Source organism: Natrix helvetica (genome assembly GCF_964273705.1).
Source record: "Natrix helvetica genome assembly, chromosome: 11".
Lineage (NCBI taxonomy): Eukaryota > Metazoa > Chordata > Lepidosauria > Squamata > Natricidae > Natrix > Natrix helvetica.
Window position 1 is genome coordinate 14,540,814 of NC_138562.1, and position 15,355 is coordinate 14,556,168.

General features: G+C 38.7%; 1 protein-coding gene across 1 annotated transcript in view; it reads right to left on the bottom strand.

Moving 5' to 3' along the window:
* Positions 1-15,355, bottom strand: part of DIAPH2 (diaphanous related formin 2) — a 276,134-nt gene that overhangs the window by 147,964 nt on the left and 112,815 nt on the right. The window contains exons 21-22 of the mRNA XM_081963960.1: positions 14,964-15,203; positions 7,223-7,352 (exon numbers count right to left, since the gene is read on the bottom strand). Of these exons, the coding sequence (XP_081820086.1) occupies positions 7,223-7,352; positions 14,964-15,203 (370 nt within the window). The remainder of the gene's footprint in view (positions 1-7,222; positions 7,353-14,963; positions 15,204-15,355) is intronic.

Sequence of the window (15,355 nt, forward strand, 5' to 3'; positions counted from 1 at the left end):
AGTTGAGTTCACCCATATAATTCATTTATTTTGCTTATTATTTATTAACAGCCTTAGCGAAGCAGGCTACTGTAACTTCTTCACCAAGCACATAATAATAATAATAATAATAATAATAATAATAATAATAATAATAATAATAATAATAATGCTAGGCCCCTGGGTGGGGCCCGACTAGTCATCAATGCCAAATCCGGCGAAAGAACTGGCCGCTGTGATACAATTCTGTTGATGCAATAATTAATAATAATAATAATAATAATAATAATAATAATAATAATAATAATAACAACTACTACTACTACTACTACTAATATTAATAATAATAATAATAACAACAACAACAACAACAACAATAATAATAATAATAATAATAATAATAATAATAATACAGCAATAACTCAGTTGGCTGAGTTTCATGTTTAATGAATAAAGTATAAATAATATTTCAGAGTTTTGTGCGTGAACTCAGGCACAGAGTTAACTTTGCTTCTGAAAAATTTGTAAGAATGAGAAGAAAAAAAAGCTGAACAGTCCCTTTTTATGTTCACCGCTATAAATAATTCTACACCTTATCAAAAACCCTGACCGTGACCCGCACTTTTTCTCCCAAAGTACAAGAACATGGAATGATGGTCTTAAATTGGAGAAAAGAATGTTTCAGTTAAACATCAGAAAGAATTCAACAGAACTACCAATGAAAAAGGAGGTGGCAAGGTGGTTTTCATGGATGCAGGGGTTGGAAAGCTAACAGGAAGAGATGCTTTAAATGTTGTGGTCCGTCAGTAGAGCTGGTAGCAGAGTGAGGAGGTTGGGGAGGAACGTGGGCCAGTCCTGAGAGTTGAGGAAAGCTCAGACGAGGGCTCTGTGTCGGAGGCAGAGAGGGAGCTAGACAGCAGTGAGGCAGAGGAACAGCTGGAGACTGTTCCCAGTGTGCGCATGCGCAGAGCTGCCAGAAGACAAGAACAACTAAGACAGCAGGGTCGACTTAAGAGTAAAGCCACACCTTGGAGGTGATTGGCCCCTCCCATAGGAAACAAAAGAGGAATGAATGGGGAAGGGGCTTTTGCAGGAAACAATTTGTTCCTTTGGTTGTTTCAAGAGTGGAAAGTTATGTTTGTAACTCTAAGAGGCTCTGTGCCAGGTTTTGCCTTGCTCTGCATTTGGAACTAGTTATTTGGCAGCTTGCCAAACAAGATAAGGTTCGCATTTGATAAACAACCCTTTGAAAGACTGTTTGCTAAGCCTTGCTGACTGTGAATGACAGGAATTCACAGTCCTGTAAATAAAGGGGGTTTCCCTGGGACCAAGTCTCCACTTCTTGCTTGTTAAGGAAACCTGGATCAGAACATTAATTTGGATTCTTGTACAGTGTACAAAGCGGGACTCAATCGTCCCTTCCTAACAGAAACCTTCCAAATTATAAATTCATGATTTCCAAACCAATTTTGATGGACTGTATTATGTTTGCCCTCTCTTCATCTTCCAGAATGGATTTCATGTTCTTACTATTGGATTCCAGGTAAGCTTTATACGCTTTTGAAGACATTATAAATATTTTATTTTCATTCCCTTTTTCTTTCTCAAGGTTAGCCTTGTTTAAAGGTTTCCTTTTATGCCTATAGTTTATTTTGTTAATAACTTTATAGTTTTTGAATTGGAGGTCGAAATCAAATCACTTTTCAGGAATTAAACTGCTGTTGGGAACTGAATCTGATGAAGATGGTTCAGGTAACTTCTCTGTGCTGGCACCATTTTTTATTCCCAACCTCAGCATACATTTAGATTAAATTTCACCTAATTCTATGCCCCACGTACGTAGTTCTTTGCAACCGAAGTTCAACATGAAATGCATGGTGGCTTTAAGTAAAACTTTCTGCTCCCGCGGTTTGATTTATTTCTAGAGCTGCCAGGTTGCTAAGAAATTCAAACGAAACATGCAGAATGAGGATGTGAAATCTATATTGTTTCTATAGTCTCCAAGAGGAAGCCTGACACCGTGCAGGGGAGGAGAAAATGAACATCAATTCGTTAGAGAACTCCATTCTTTCTCACAGTAAGTTCTCAAAATTAATTTTGTAACACTAACTGCAAACGGGACGTGGAGAAATGGAAAGCTAAATTTATACCTTTTTACCCTGTTTCTCTGAAAATAAGGCTTCCTGGATAGTAAGCCCAATCGGGTTTTTGAGTGCAGGTGCTAAAACAAGTCCTCCCCCGAAAATAAGCCCTGCTCTAAAATACTTAAATGCATGTGCAACCAGTCCCTGCCATTTCCTGTGGGTGAAGGGGGGGGGACATGCCCCACGCACCTCACAAGTGTCTACCATCAACGCAGAATGGAATAATCACCTCCTACTCTATACTTACATTAATTACTTCTTAATTACTTCTTAATTACTTCTTTGTAAATCATGGGTTTGGGTCACAAGGCATATTGAATCCTGTTTCAAAGTCTCTTACCATTACATACCCCTAGTTCATCGACCCAATGTTTGTTTATTTTTTAAATCTATGATAAGCTATGGTCTAACCCACTTTGCTGTCTTACAGGAAGCCTTAAAATGAGGTTTGGGTATTGTCTTTACAGTACTAATGAAATGCTCATGAAAGAAATTTTGTTTTATATTTCCGAGTTGTTTTATTTTTGCATCTTCAAGAGGATTAGGAAAGGACATCTTCCCCGAATCAAGAGAAATAATGAGAGGCCCAGCGCATTCTGATTAGGGAAGCTTTTTAAAAAGGAATCCGCATTAGAACTAACAATGTAAAACTAAAGAGGGTAATATTGTTTCACAACATTTTAATTAGCACTTCAGGAGTTGCATGTTCTCCCTCCTCCTCAAATGTCAAAGTTCTTCCTCTTACACTACTCATTAATACAGCAGAGGAAAAACAGAGCACTCAAGTTCAAAAAAAGTCTTAGTTTAACAGAGGCGCCATTTTTCTTTTTAAATTTTTTATTTAAGCACCACAGACCTTTTCAATGCAAGGCATGAAAAGTCTGGATGAACCAGAATCAACACCGTAACAAGACAACAATTGCCGAAGGTTCCAGGTTGGCCGTTTAAAACATGAATGAAATTCAAATTGTTTTCATTTGATGAGTGCTTTTGCAAGAATTGTAAACTAGAGGAAGATTTGCTTTCGGTTTATCACTCCCTCCGTAATGTGCAAGTCTGCCAATTTATTTGGGTTTAACTATACTGCAGAATAGTGAAGAATTGAGAAATAAAAATCCAATTATGAAATCTGACTTGTGAGCTTTTGATCATGATTTCTTTATATATGTATTGCCCACCCTGTCTCAGCAACACGGTTAATCAGCTTTAAATTATCTACAACAGAGCTTGCTTTTTAGTCGGTCAATACTAACAGCTCAAAAGTTGAGGCTCAACTTATACTACGAAGCAAACCCAAAATATCCATTCACACTTTCCCCCTGTGGACTTGCATGGATCATTTTCTACTGATTATAAGTTCTTTTCCTGAACATTTTGCATTTGAATATATTAATTAGCTCTCCGCCACCCCCAGCCCGCCAACTCTTAAGTCGACCCTGCTGTCTTAGTTGTTCTTGTCCTCTCTCCATTGTGGAAGTTAATGTGTAGTGAGCATTTGGGGTGGAGGAAAGAACCTGTCCTAGGGTTTTTATCATCTTTTCTTTAGGGTACAAAAAAAAAAGAATATCAACATATCCTATTTAAAGATGTAAATCACATTAGGGGAAAAAAAGCCAATAACTTCTGTCCTGGTGTTTCTCCTATTTTAAACTAGGATGTTATTGATTGCAACCAATTGTGTAATTCCGCAAGCAGGCCGCAATTACTGCTTGTTAAATCCTCTTTTTCATCCCTGCAAAAGTGTGACATCCAATATTCTGATTTCCCCTGTGCAAGCCACTAAATGATTCCTTGTGATTTCATTACACTGATGTCTGCTTATGCTGGGTGTATGTTAATCATTTTTTGTGCACCTACATGTGGAATAATTCCAAAACTTCGTCGCTGCATTGCTAAGCCCTGAGCATTTTTTAAAATTAGGCTACCTCTTAACACTTCCTATTGTCTTCAAGAATATCTTAGGACCATCATTTCTATCAAAAAGGCTTAAAGGAAAGAACTTCTCAACACATACCTCCCAGAGGTAGGTATTTTAGTTTTACAGTATCATCTAAAGAATTTTGAGGCATCTAGAAGAGATCAAGATGCATTATTGCTAAAGCTTTTATGAATATCAAGATTTGTGATACAACTCTGTTATTGGGAATGATGTATCTGTTAACCATAGACAGAATATTTTCTCTTGTGATAATTTGTTTGCAGAATGCTCCTTCCAGAGAAATTTGCCTTTATCTTCTCAAACAGGTATCATAATATTCCCTGGCTTTTTCTTTTTTTAAATAAGCCTAGAGTTTAATTTTCTATGCTTTAGGCTACTATTGATTCCACTTTTATTTATTGCTTGTAATATTTATCTTTTGATATGTATTTGATTTTGTTTACTGTGGCTTATATAATGGTCTGATCCAACAGACCTCTAATGGATTGACTTACATTCCCTTCTGCGATAAAAGGTTAAAAACTTTATACGTAAAATGAAACAAAAGTGCATACTAATAGTAATAATAATAGTAGCTAAAGAAGAAAGTAGAGGTAGTTGGGGGGATAGAGGTAACTTATCTTAGATCTTTCATGTATACTCAATTGCTCGTAAAAATAATTGGCATGTGTCCTTAAGAAGTTGTACTTTAAATGAGGTCGATAATACCAGAATTAAGATAAAGGAGATTTGAGCACCTGAAGTTACATTATATTACGCCATACAAATTCATGGGTTCTGTCTGCCTGGACATCTCCATTTTATAATATTCAATTTAAAAAAAAAAAACTTCTTTTTGAGACAAGGACAGCTGGGGACATATACTATACTATATACTATTTGGGGGGCAAAGATATAGAAACGACATACTCTAAATCAGGGGTGTCAAACTCAATTTCATTGAGGGCTGTATCACGGTTGTGCTTGACCTCAGGGGGCTGGGATGGGCGTGGCCAGATTGATGTCACTCATGTCAGGGGTACCTATGGTGGCCCATATGTTCTGCCAGCAAAAACGGGCTCCCAAGCTAGTCTAATGCAACCCTCCGCCAGTGAAAATGTAGCTTGCAAGGGTTGCCTGTGGTGCTCCCAAACTCTATTTTCACTGGCAGAGGAATTGCGGGCCAATCCTTCACTGTTTTCAGGATGGCCCTGCGGGCCAGATCTAAGCACCCCGCAGGCCGTATCCGGCCCCCGAGTTTGATACCCCTGCTCTAAATTTATATATATTTATATAGACATTTATATATGTATGCATGTATATAAAAGACTAATGTGAAGACAAAGACTAATTTTATATATAATCTGAAGACACATAGTGGATATTTCACCCACTATGGATTGTTAAATGTGAATGCCAACTATTATGTACAGTATTTAAGCTTTGAGTTGAAGTTGCAATACCCGCAAGAATTTGGGAAATATAGATTTTTATTTATTTATTTATTTAACAGTTTCTTCAGTAGATCCATAGATTTGATGGATGGGTGGGTGGGTAGATGTATGGGCAATAGAGAAAAAAAAACTTATACTCAAAATCTTAAGGGAGATAGGATTTCAGATTCCTAAGTCTTTCTCACTTGTATTGGTGCAGTGATTTTAATTAAACTTTATCAACCCCTTTGGTTTAATACCTTGAGCTGACCTTTTAACACTTCAGATGTTTTCGATGAAACTGCCAAACCTCCCAGTAAGATGGTAATGTTTGTATGTGGAGAGGTGTCATCTTAAAAATAGCTTACATATTTATACATTAAAGAAAAGATCAGCTTTGATCACTTGACCAAAAATGTATTTCATGCCTGAACTCTGCTATAATTTACACCTGGATGATGGAACATCTAGTTACAAGAACATTTTCTCTAATACTAACCCCCTACAATTCAGATCCAAAACTTTCCTGAAGAATAATTAGCATAAGCACCAGCACCGTGGTGAAAATTCATAAAAGCTGTGCAAAGTTCTGCAACAGGGAATCGACCATCTGTTTCTAATTACATAAGTGATGGCAAACACTGTTAAATTCATTACATTTAATTGATAAGACCCATGTTTAACCTAATCTGAATTTAATTTAGAAACCACCTTCATATTTTATCCATGTGTGTCTATAGATTTGATGGCCAAAATGTTCCGATGTCAAGAATTTGGGCTAGTAGAGTTATAGGCATCATCAAGGCAAATTTTGTGGCTTTGTTCCTTTGGGATCATATGAAAATAAGATTAATTTACGTAGACTAAATATCTATAGTAACTTTTTGCATTTTGCAAAGTATTTCTTTTTTTTCCCAAAATGTGGATGGATGGACAATTGGATAGGTTTTGATTTTTGGGGGTGGGGGCGGGGGCAAGCTGAGCCGTGTCTGTAATTTTGCTAAAGCTTTGATTTTAATAATTCAATCCAATGAGAAAAAACAGAACATTGTAATTGCACATGAAGATAAGAAACTGAAATTTTGAGATAATTAATGAGTTAAAAGGTGACTCATCTTCAAAGCACTTTGCTGTAACTTTTTATGCCTGCAGTTCTCAAAGATTTTGGTCTCAGCATCACTTTACATTCTTAAAAATGATCAAGAGCCCCCCCTCCCCCCCAAGAGATTGGCTTATCTGGGCCATATCTATCAATATTTACTGGTTTAATGTCTATAGAGATTCTCAGTCATCCATGGCTGTGCCAAAGGTGATATTTTTTTTTCCCCAAAAAGTAACTGGACTTCCTTTGTTTTCCTTGAAGAAGTTTTAATTCTCATCCAGAACTGAGGAAGCCTCTCGAATGAGAAACAAAACATCATCAAGCAAAACAAAGAAAGTTCAGTTGCCTTTTGGAAAAGCACTTTTGGAACATTTATTGATTTTGAAAGAAATAATTTATTTATTTCACTTTGCAGAAATCTGAAAGGGTCTTGAGGATTCCATCCTCTAAGAACCGGCATTGTATCCGATTACAATGCTTAATTCCCTAGTAAAGCAAATTACTTGGTTTCTAGAAAAAGCTAGAAAAAGAACTATCTGTTAGTGTTCCCCATCTTTACGGTTACCACAGTCCCACAAGGAACAAATGCAATGTTCAAAAGACCTGCCACATGTTAGCAGATCAAAATTTTTATCATTTGATCTACCTTTGCTCGCACTTTCTACATGTTCAAGTTCATCGGGGAATTTTAGGATGTCTTGATATTTCTCTTCACAAATATCAGCCAGGAAATGCAGCAGGGTTGTTTTTTGATCAGATGATTTTGTGTCTCTAATCTGCAAAAATGAGGAAAAAAAACAAGAAAGCGTTGAAACATGATTTCCTAGGACTTTGCTTCAAAAAAGCTTTTTCAACATATGTTCTTGGATTTGCTTGCAAAGATAAATTAATTGCATTTCTAAGTTAACACCAAGATGAAATGTGGGCTTAAAATATTATTTTTAAAGAACCCTTATGTTAATATATACATATATATTTTTTTAAAAAAACAGGCATCTATTTAGCAGTTTATAATTTTAGTTCTAATGTTCTTTGTTCACTTTGTGAAAAAAAGAGGTGCTCCAATGGAAGAAAATTAACTTTTTTTAAAAAATATTATTTTCTCCTGAAATGCTGTCTAACTAAGTGGAGTGTCTTAAATCTCCCATCACTCAAATACATGACTGTGGATGATTCTAGAGTTATATATGCATATGTGTATGTTGTTGTTGTTAGTTGCAAAGTTGTGTCCGACTCATCGTGACCCCATAGACAACATTCCTCTAGGCCTTCCTGTCCTCTACCATCCCCCTGAATCCATTTAAGCTCACACCCACTGCTTCAGTGATTCCAGCCAGCCATCTCATTCTCTGTTGCCCCCTTCTTCTTCTGCCCTCAATCTTTCCCAGCATGAGGCTCTTCTCCGGTGAGTCCTTCCTTCTCATTAGGTGGCCAAAGTCTTTGAGTTTCCCTGAAGAACAGTCAGGGTTGATCTCTTCTAGGACTGACCGTTTGGATCGCCTTGCAGTCCAAGGGACTCACAGGAGTCTTCTCCAGCACTATAGTTCAAAGGCCTCCATTCTTTGGCGCTCAGCCTTTCCCATGGTCCAACCTTCACAGCCACACATTGCAACTGGAAAAACCATAGCTCCTTAAAGCATGCTAATGGATTCCTACCAATGGTCTTTTTTCAATTCAAAAGACAACCGGTTCTATGTCTCTCTTCGGGTTCCAATCCCTTCATTGTCCTTCTTCCTCCACTTATCAATCTGGTCAAGGCCTTCAAGATCTGCATTCTTGCCAAGTATTGCGGCGTCTGAAAGATATCGGCCTGGCCACTCTCCAAGCCTGATAAAGGTCAGTAATCGTGAACTATCTTGAAAGGACTGTGGGAGAGGAAAGAGTTTACTGGAGAAGAATTCACTGTAAATTAAATAAAAAGGGGTTTATCGGAACGAGGAGTCGCCTTCGTGCTGCTGGGGAAGTCTAGATCAGAACAATCCTATCCTATCCTACCCTAATTTTCTGTTATCTACCAGAATCTCCTTTTTTTCTTTCTTTCCCCAACTCTGTGTGCTTTGTTAAATAAGCATTTAAGCACTCCCCGCACCTCTTCAAACCATTAATAAAAATGCTGAAGAGCACTAGACCTAGGGCTGAGCCTTGCTGCACTCAATTCAACACTTCATTTCAGGTTGATGAGAATTTGATATAAATATTATATGACTTTTGTTTTAAATGAGATGTGAATCCACCTAAAAGACGTGACAACCAACCCAAATTTAACTTACTAATAAGATGCCTGCCGCATTTCGCATTGTTCGAATAGCAACAATTGTGAAAATGCTAAACAACCCCCCGTCAATTTATAGACGCAAAACTTCGAAAGCTACCACGACAATGTGGTAATCTCCTGACTACTAATGAGGCTGTGGGTTTATTCAAACGCTTTCCCCCCCCCTCTGAACCATAGTTGTATAAATATTAACAGTTCAATGAATCAACAATCATGAATGCTTCAGTGCATATATCAAAACTACAACTTCTGCCTGCCAGCCTTGATGCAGTCCATGAATCCTAATGGAAGCCTCTTTTATTTAAGCAAAATTAAGTCCTGCGATTCTCTGCCAAGGCTTGCTTACAAATTGCTGCTTTCTTCAATCATCTCACACGCTGCCGTACAACATCCGGATAGATAATGCATTTTTAAGGATTTGCAATCAGCATAAAGATATTAGTTTTGCAGAGACCCTGTTTCCCTGAAAAACAAGACTTGGATAATAAGCCCAGTCGGGGTTTTCAACGCATGCGCTAAAATCAGCCCTTCCCGAAAATATTGCAACACAACCGCAGACATGAAGTGACCATGCTTGCCGCCGCCTGCACTTCAAAAATAATAAGACCTCCCCCAAAATAAGGCCAAGCGCATATTTCGGGGGTCAAAATAAAATAAGACCCTGTCTTATTTTGGGAGAAACACGGTAGAACCAGACACGTTTAATGCATAGTTTCCGAGATGTCTTATCTTTTTGCATCTGCCACTGAAAAGTGCTCTTTCCCAGTGATTCAGGGATCAAAAGTGCCCAGGGCTATATTTCTACAAATCAATAGCACTGTTGCTGATTATATCAAGACAGCCCTTGTGACAGGTTGATGGGGGAGCTTCACCGCAGTCCACTCAATAAAAAAGGGTAAGGATACCATCTGTTGCTTTTAGGAGATGGCTTCCCAATAAGGAAGACCGAGATTAAACTCAATGAACAAAACAAATCTCTTTTCTTCAAAGTTACATGGATAGTTATTAGGGCCCTTGCATTCTAGTATAACCTCATTCCCAGGTACGTTGCTGTTTCAAAGCCAGCAACCTGAGTTGAAACTCTAAGTACAGTAGTCCAGACCAGTCATGGATTGCAAATGGGATTTTATTTAGTATTACACACCACCTTTGTAAAAAAAATGCAATAACAATAGCAGTTAGACTTATATACTGCTTTACAGCCCTATCTAAGCAGTTTACAGGGTCAGCCTATTGCCCCCAACAATCTGGGTCCTCATTTTTATCCACCTCAGAAGGATGGAAGGCTGACTCGACTTTGAGCCTGGTGAGAGTCAGACTGCCAAATTACAGCAGCCGGCAGGCAGTAGCCTGCAGTACCGCACTCTAACCACTGCACTGCCATGGCTCATTTAAATAAAGATAAATTGTGTCCAGTCGTGTTTGACTCCAGGGATGGTACTTCTCGGTTAGCCAAGGGAGCCAGCATTGCCCACGTTTCCATGGTCATGTGGCCAGCGTGACTATACACCGGGGTGCACAGGACGACATTACCTTCTCACCAAAGTGATACCTATTTATCTAATCGCATTTGCATGGTTTCGAACTGCGAGGTGAGGAGGAGCATTGTGCTGTGCTCAAGTCTCGGACCTGCACTGTCAGCTTTTCATCTGGCAATCCCAGCATCTTTAACTCTTGAGTTAACGTACTCTCCTTTGTTAAAAAAAACCAAAAAAATAAGGCAAAAATAACACAAAAAGCAAGCCAGTAAAAGCAACTCTACTACAAACATCTTTATTTCAGTACTGTATGTTTTCAGTTCACCTGGCCAGGCGTAACTGCAACCTGTACTTATGATTTACAGCCCACAGACAATTTTCAACCATATATTAGTAGCATAATGGGTTGTTGTTTTTTTTGACATTTAGATTCAGCTGCACATCTTTTTTTTTAATTGTAGTGATTATGAACTGTGACTTTTTAATTGCCCTTATAACAAGTTATATTTGATAAATAAAACAATATGAATATATAATACAAGAACAGATTAGCCTTAAAATAATATCATGTCTTTCTAAAATAGAAGATGTTTTCTCATCTCATTTTTTCCAGAGAACTGTGACCTTGCCTTCCCTCATTAACGCATCTATAGTAACAGGGGATAAAAGTAGCAGCTTAACCACAGACTCATTATGTATGTATGTATGTATGTATGTATGTATGTATGTATGTATGTGCTGCTTTTCATTAATGATGTTCTCATAGAATTATCTATTTTCAACTCTACAAGGACAACATAAAAAAAAATACATAGTGCATTTCAGTAAATTGATAATTCAATTGTGAAATGTGTTATCAAGTTACCTCAAATACCCTCAAAATTCAAGATTATTCTGAGACCATATTATTTCTTATTCCCGCTCACTTTAACATAACTATTATAGGACCAATTTCCCAGCAGAATGCATAAGGTAAAGGTTCCCCTTGCACATATGTGCTAGTCGTTCCCGACTCTAGGGGGCGGTGCTTATCACCGTTTCAAAGCCGAAGAGCCAGCGGTGTCCAAAGACATCTCCATGGTTATGTGGCCGGCATGACTCAATGCCGAAGACGCGTGGAACACTGTTACCTTCCCACCTAAGGTGGTTCCTATTTTTCTACTTGCATTTTTACCTGCTTTCGAACTGCTATGTTGGCAGAAGCTGGGACAAGTAACAGGAGCTCACTCCATTATGCGGCACTAGAGATTCGAACCACTGAATTGCCAACCTTTCTGATCGACAAGCTCAGCGTATTAGCCACTGAGCCACCCCCTCCCTTTAGCAGAATGTATAGTTGGACAAAAAGAGAGAGAGAGAGAGAGAGAGAGAGAGATACATCCACTTAGCTACTTCGTACATCTGAGATCTTACAGAAATTAGTCTTTAAAGATTTCAGATCCAGGAAAGAAAGGCACTTATAAATATAATTTGAAAGAAGGCAAAACTAAAGACGTCCTTCCTAATTCATTCATAAGAAATGGTGACTGATGTGGAGGGTACATCCACGTTATAAATTTGTTTCTTGATTAAAGTGATGTTCATTATGGATTAACGTTGGGGAAAAAAAAATATTTTCTCTTTAATACTAGTGATTGAACACCAGAGAGAGAGAGAGAAACTACAAAAGCTGGAATTTGATGCTTGGCCCAAACCCCATTAGCTTGACGGTCTCATTCAAATCAACACAAATGCGTATTGTACATTTTCTAAAGACTTCCTTGTAATTGCGATTCCTGATAGCACCAACACAACAAAGCCATCCCAAATGCATTTTAAGATACTCTATGGACAATGCCGATAGTTATCTCCTTGAAAGTCCAGCACGCTACATGTAGAGAAATGCACCCAGTAATTCATGCACTATTAATTACGGAAAGGAGGGCCCGTAAATCAGGTTAATCTATGCTTGAATCATCTCTTGTGTCCGGATATACAAAAGATTTAAATGGTAACTTTTTTTCATAACATGCTCTTTCAAATCCTGCTTTAATCTCCTCCTCCTCCTCCCCCCCCCCGCTTTCCATCGGCCCACAACAGGTCTACTGCTGTTTTTATACCTTTTCAGTTTGCGTTAAAGCTATTATTTATTGTGCTGCAGCCGCTAAGGAAGATGTTATTTCCTCCCCAATTCAGTTGGATAATGGTCAGTGAAATTAAGCTGTCCTTTGGATTAAACCTCACATTCTCATTTCCCCAGATTGGGTTCAAAGGATTTAGCGCTGTTCTCTTTTTTCTTTTTTTCCCCCCTTCTCTTCACACGCACAAGCAAACAGGTCTGGGGTTTACATAAAGAAGCGCATTAACCACAAACGTCCTCGGTAGTTAGTGCCCCGCCGCAAAAATTAAGGATACATTAAAATTTCTGAAATGTCGGTTCCACGTGATATACCATTCAAGGCATTAAATCAAAGCCAGGCAAAAACAGAAACAAAAAAGCAGATTGGAAAATCTGACCTGATCTTCAACACTTTTCACCATAGATAGGACTTGGGAATTAGAAGCAATATTCCAGTTAAAAAGGGGTGTATTTGTGTTACAACCCCTGGTATGCCCAAATATGAGAGGGAACTCACTACTCCCCCTTTCTGTCTATTGGCTCACTGCAGGAGACCATCCAGGCAGAAAACCATATTTTTAATGTTGCCTTTTTATATTTGTGTTGTATTTGTGCTGATAAATAAATAAAGGGAGACTAGTATAGATCTATTTCAAGCTATTTAGCTCTCATCAGCTAGCCATACCCTTCGAATCCCAGTAAGGGTATGGCAGGTTCTGACAGGTTCTGGAGAACCGGTAGCAGAAATTTTGAGTAGTTTGGAGAACTGGCAAATAGCACCTCTGGCTGGCCCCAGATTGGGGAGGGAATGGGGATTTTACAGTATCCTTCCCCTGCCACGCCCACCAAGCCATGCTCACATAACTGGTAGTAAAAAAAATTGAATTTTACCAGTGAGGTAGCCTTCGATTTATGACCTCAAAATTTCTGTTGCTAAGCAAGACAGTTGTTAACTGAATTTTGCTCCACTGTACTGTCCTGGGTTTTTTTTTTGGGGGGGGGGGGGCATAACTGTTAAGTGATTCGCCGGAGTTGTTACGTTGGAAGCACAGTTGTTAAGTGAATCTGGTCTCCCTGTGGATTTTTTTTTTGTCAGGTCGCAAAAGGGAATCACACTGCAACCGCCATAAATATGAGTCAATCGCCAAGCATCTGAATTTTGATTATATAACCACAGTAATGCTGCAATGGTCATACGTATGAAGAACGGTGCTAAGGCATTTTTTTCCAGTCCCATTGTAACGTCGGTAACAAAATGAACATTTCTAAGCCAAGGACTACTTGTACTATACTGTTACTCCCGTAAAGATATTTTTATACTCATAGCATGTTGTGGCCTGCCAGGGGAACTGATGACAGACTCAGACTGTGAGGAGGTTGGGGACTAACATGGGCCAGTCCTGGAGTCTGGGGAAGGCTCTGATGAGGGCTCTGCGTTGGAGGCAGAGATGGGGCCAGGGCCGTCTGACAGTTATCAATTGCCTTCAGAGCCAGACATCCGTGAGGCAGACGAACAGCTGGAGCCTGTTCCCGATGTGCACATGCACAGAGAAGGGAACAGTTAAGGAACAAGGGTTAACTCAGGAGTAAAGCCACAGGTGGATGCTGAATGGCCACTCCCATAGGGAATAAAGAGGAGCGAAAGGGGAGGGGAGTTTGCAGGAGGCAATTAGTTCAGTTCATTAGGGTGAAGATCTGTTCCTGATTTCTTGCCAAGTATTGTCTGCTACAGAGTGGCATTTGGAAGATATCGGCCTGGCAGCTCTCCCATGTTTGATAAAGGTCTGTAGTTGTGAAATCTCTTGCGAGACTGTTAGCCAGGACTTCCCTTTAAACTAAATAAAAGGGATTTTATTTATCGGCTTTACGCTTTTGGAAAGCCTAAATCATAACATAACCACTCACCTTGCATATCATAAACTTGTACCACAAGTTTATAATATTTCCAGCAAAAATATCTATTTAGCTCTATCTATCTATCTATCATCTATCTATCTATCTATCATCTATCTATCTATCTATCTATCTATCTATCTATCTATCTATCTATCATCTATCTATCTATCTATCTATCTATCTATCTATCATCTATCTATCTATCTATCTATCATCTATCTATCTATCTATCTATCTATCTATCTATCTATCTATCATCTATCTATCGCTGCCTCTCTATATCTATTTCTATCTATCTATCTATCTATCTATCTATCTATCTATCTATCTATCTATCTATCTATCATCTATCTATCATCTATCTATCATCATCTATCTATCATCTATCTATCTATCTTTATGTAGCTATCTGTCTGTCTGTCTGTCTCTCTTTCTCTCCCCATCTCCCCCTACCTACCAATTTATCACCTGCTCCTCAATACTTGTCATTATGAGTAGGACTTGGGAAGTAGAAGTAACATTCTAGTTTAAAAGGAGATTTTACATACACACACACACACACACACACACACACAGAAAGTGGGTGGAGAAAAAATGTACTGGCACTTGAAAAATGTATTTTTATACGGTTCACACTCACCTTGCAAAGGAAGCTAATATTAAAACCCAGCGATTGGGCATTTCTTGAGCCGGAATTCATGTAGTTCCCAATCATTAGCACAAGTTCTAACAGCTTAGTGAAGCTCTCACTCTTCTTCAGCTCTTCACACGCGATCGTGACAGCCATGATGCCAGGCTTGATGTTGTTGATGTGCTCTTCAAACGTGAGCTTGAAAAGGATCCCGTTGAGACGAGGCTGCAGAAGTTTCATTGAGCTCATCTGGAAAGGAAGAGGAGGAAAGGGTGGGGAAAAAATAAGATGCTTCAGACAATAAAACAGATGAATAGCAACATTTCTAGGGGATTTTTGCACAGGCGTAGGAATGTACAGCTCATTTAAATTAGGTACTTGGTTGGTTGGTTGGCTGGTTG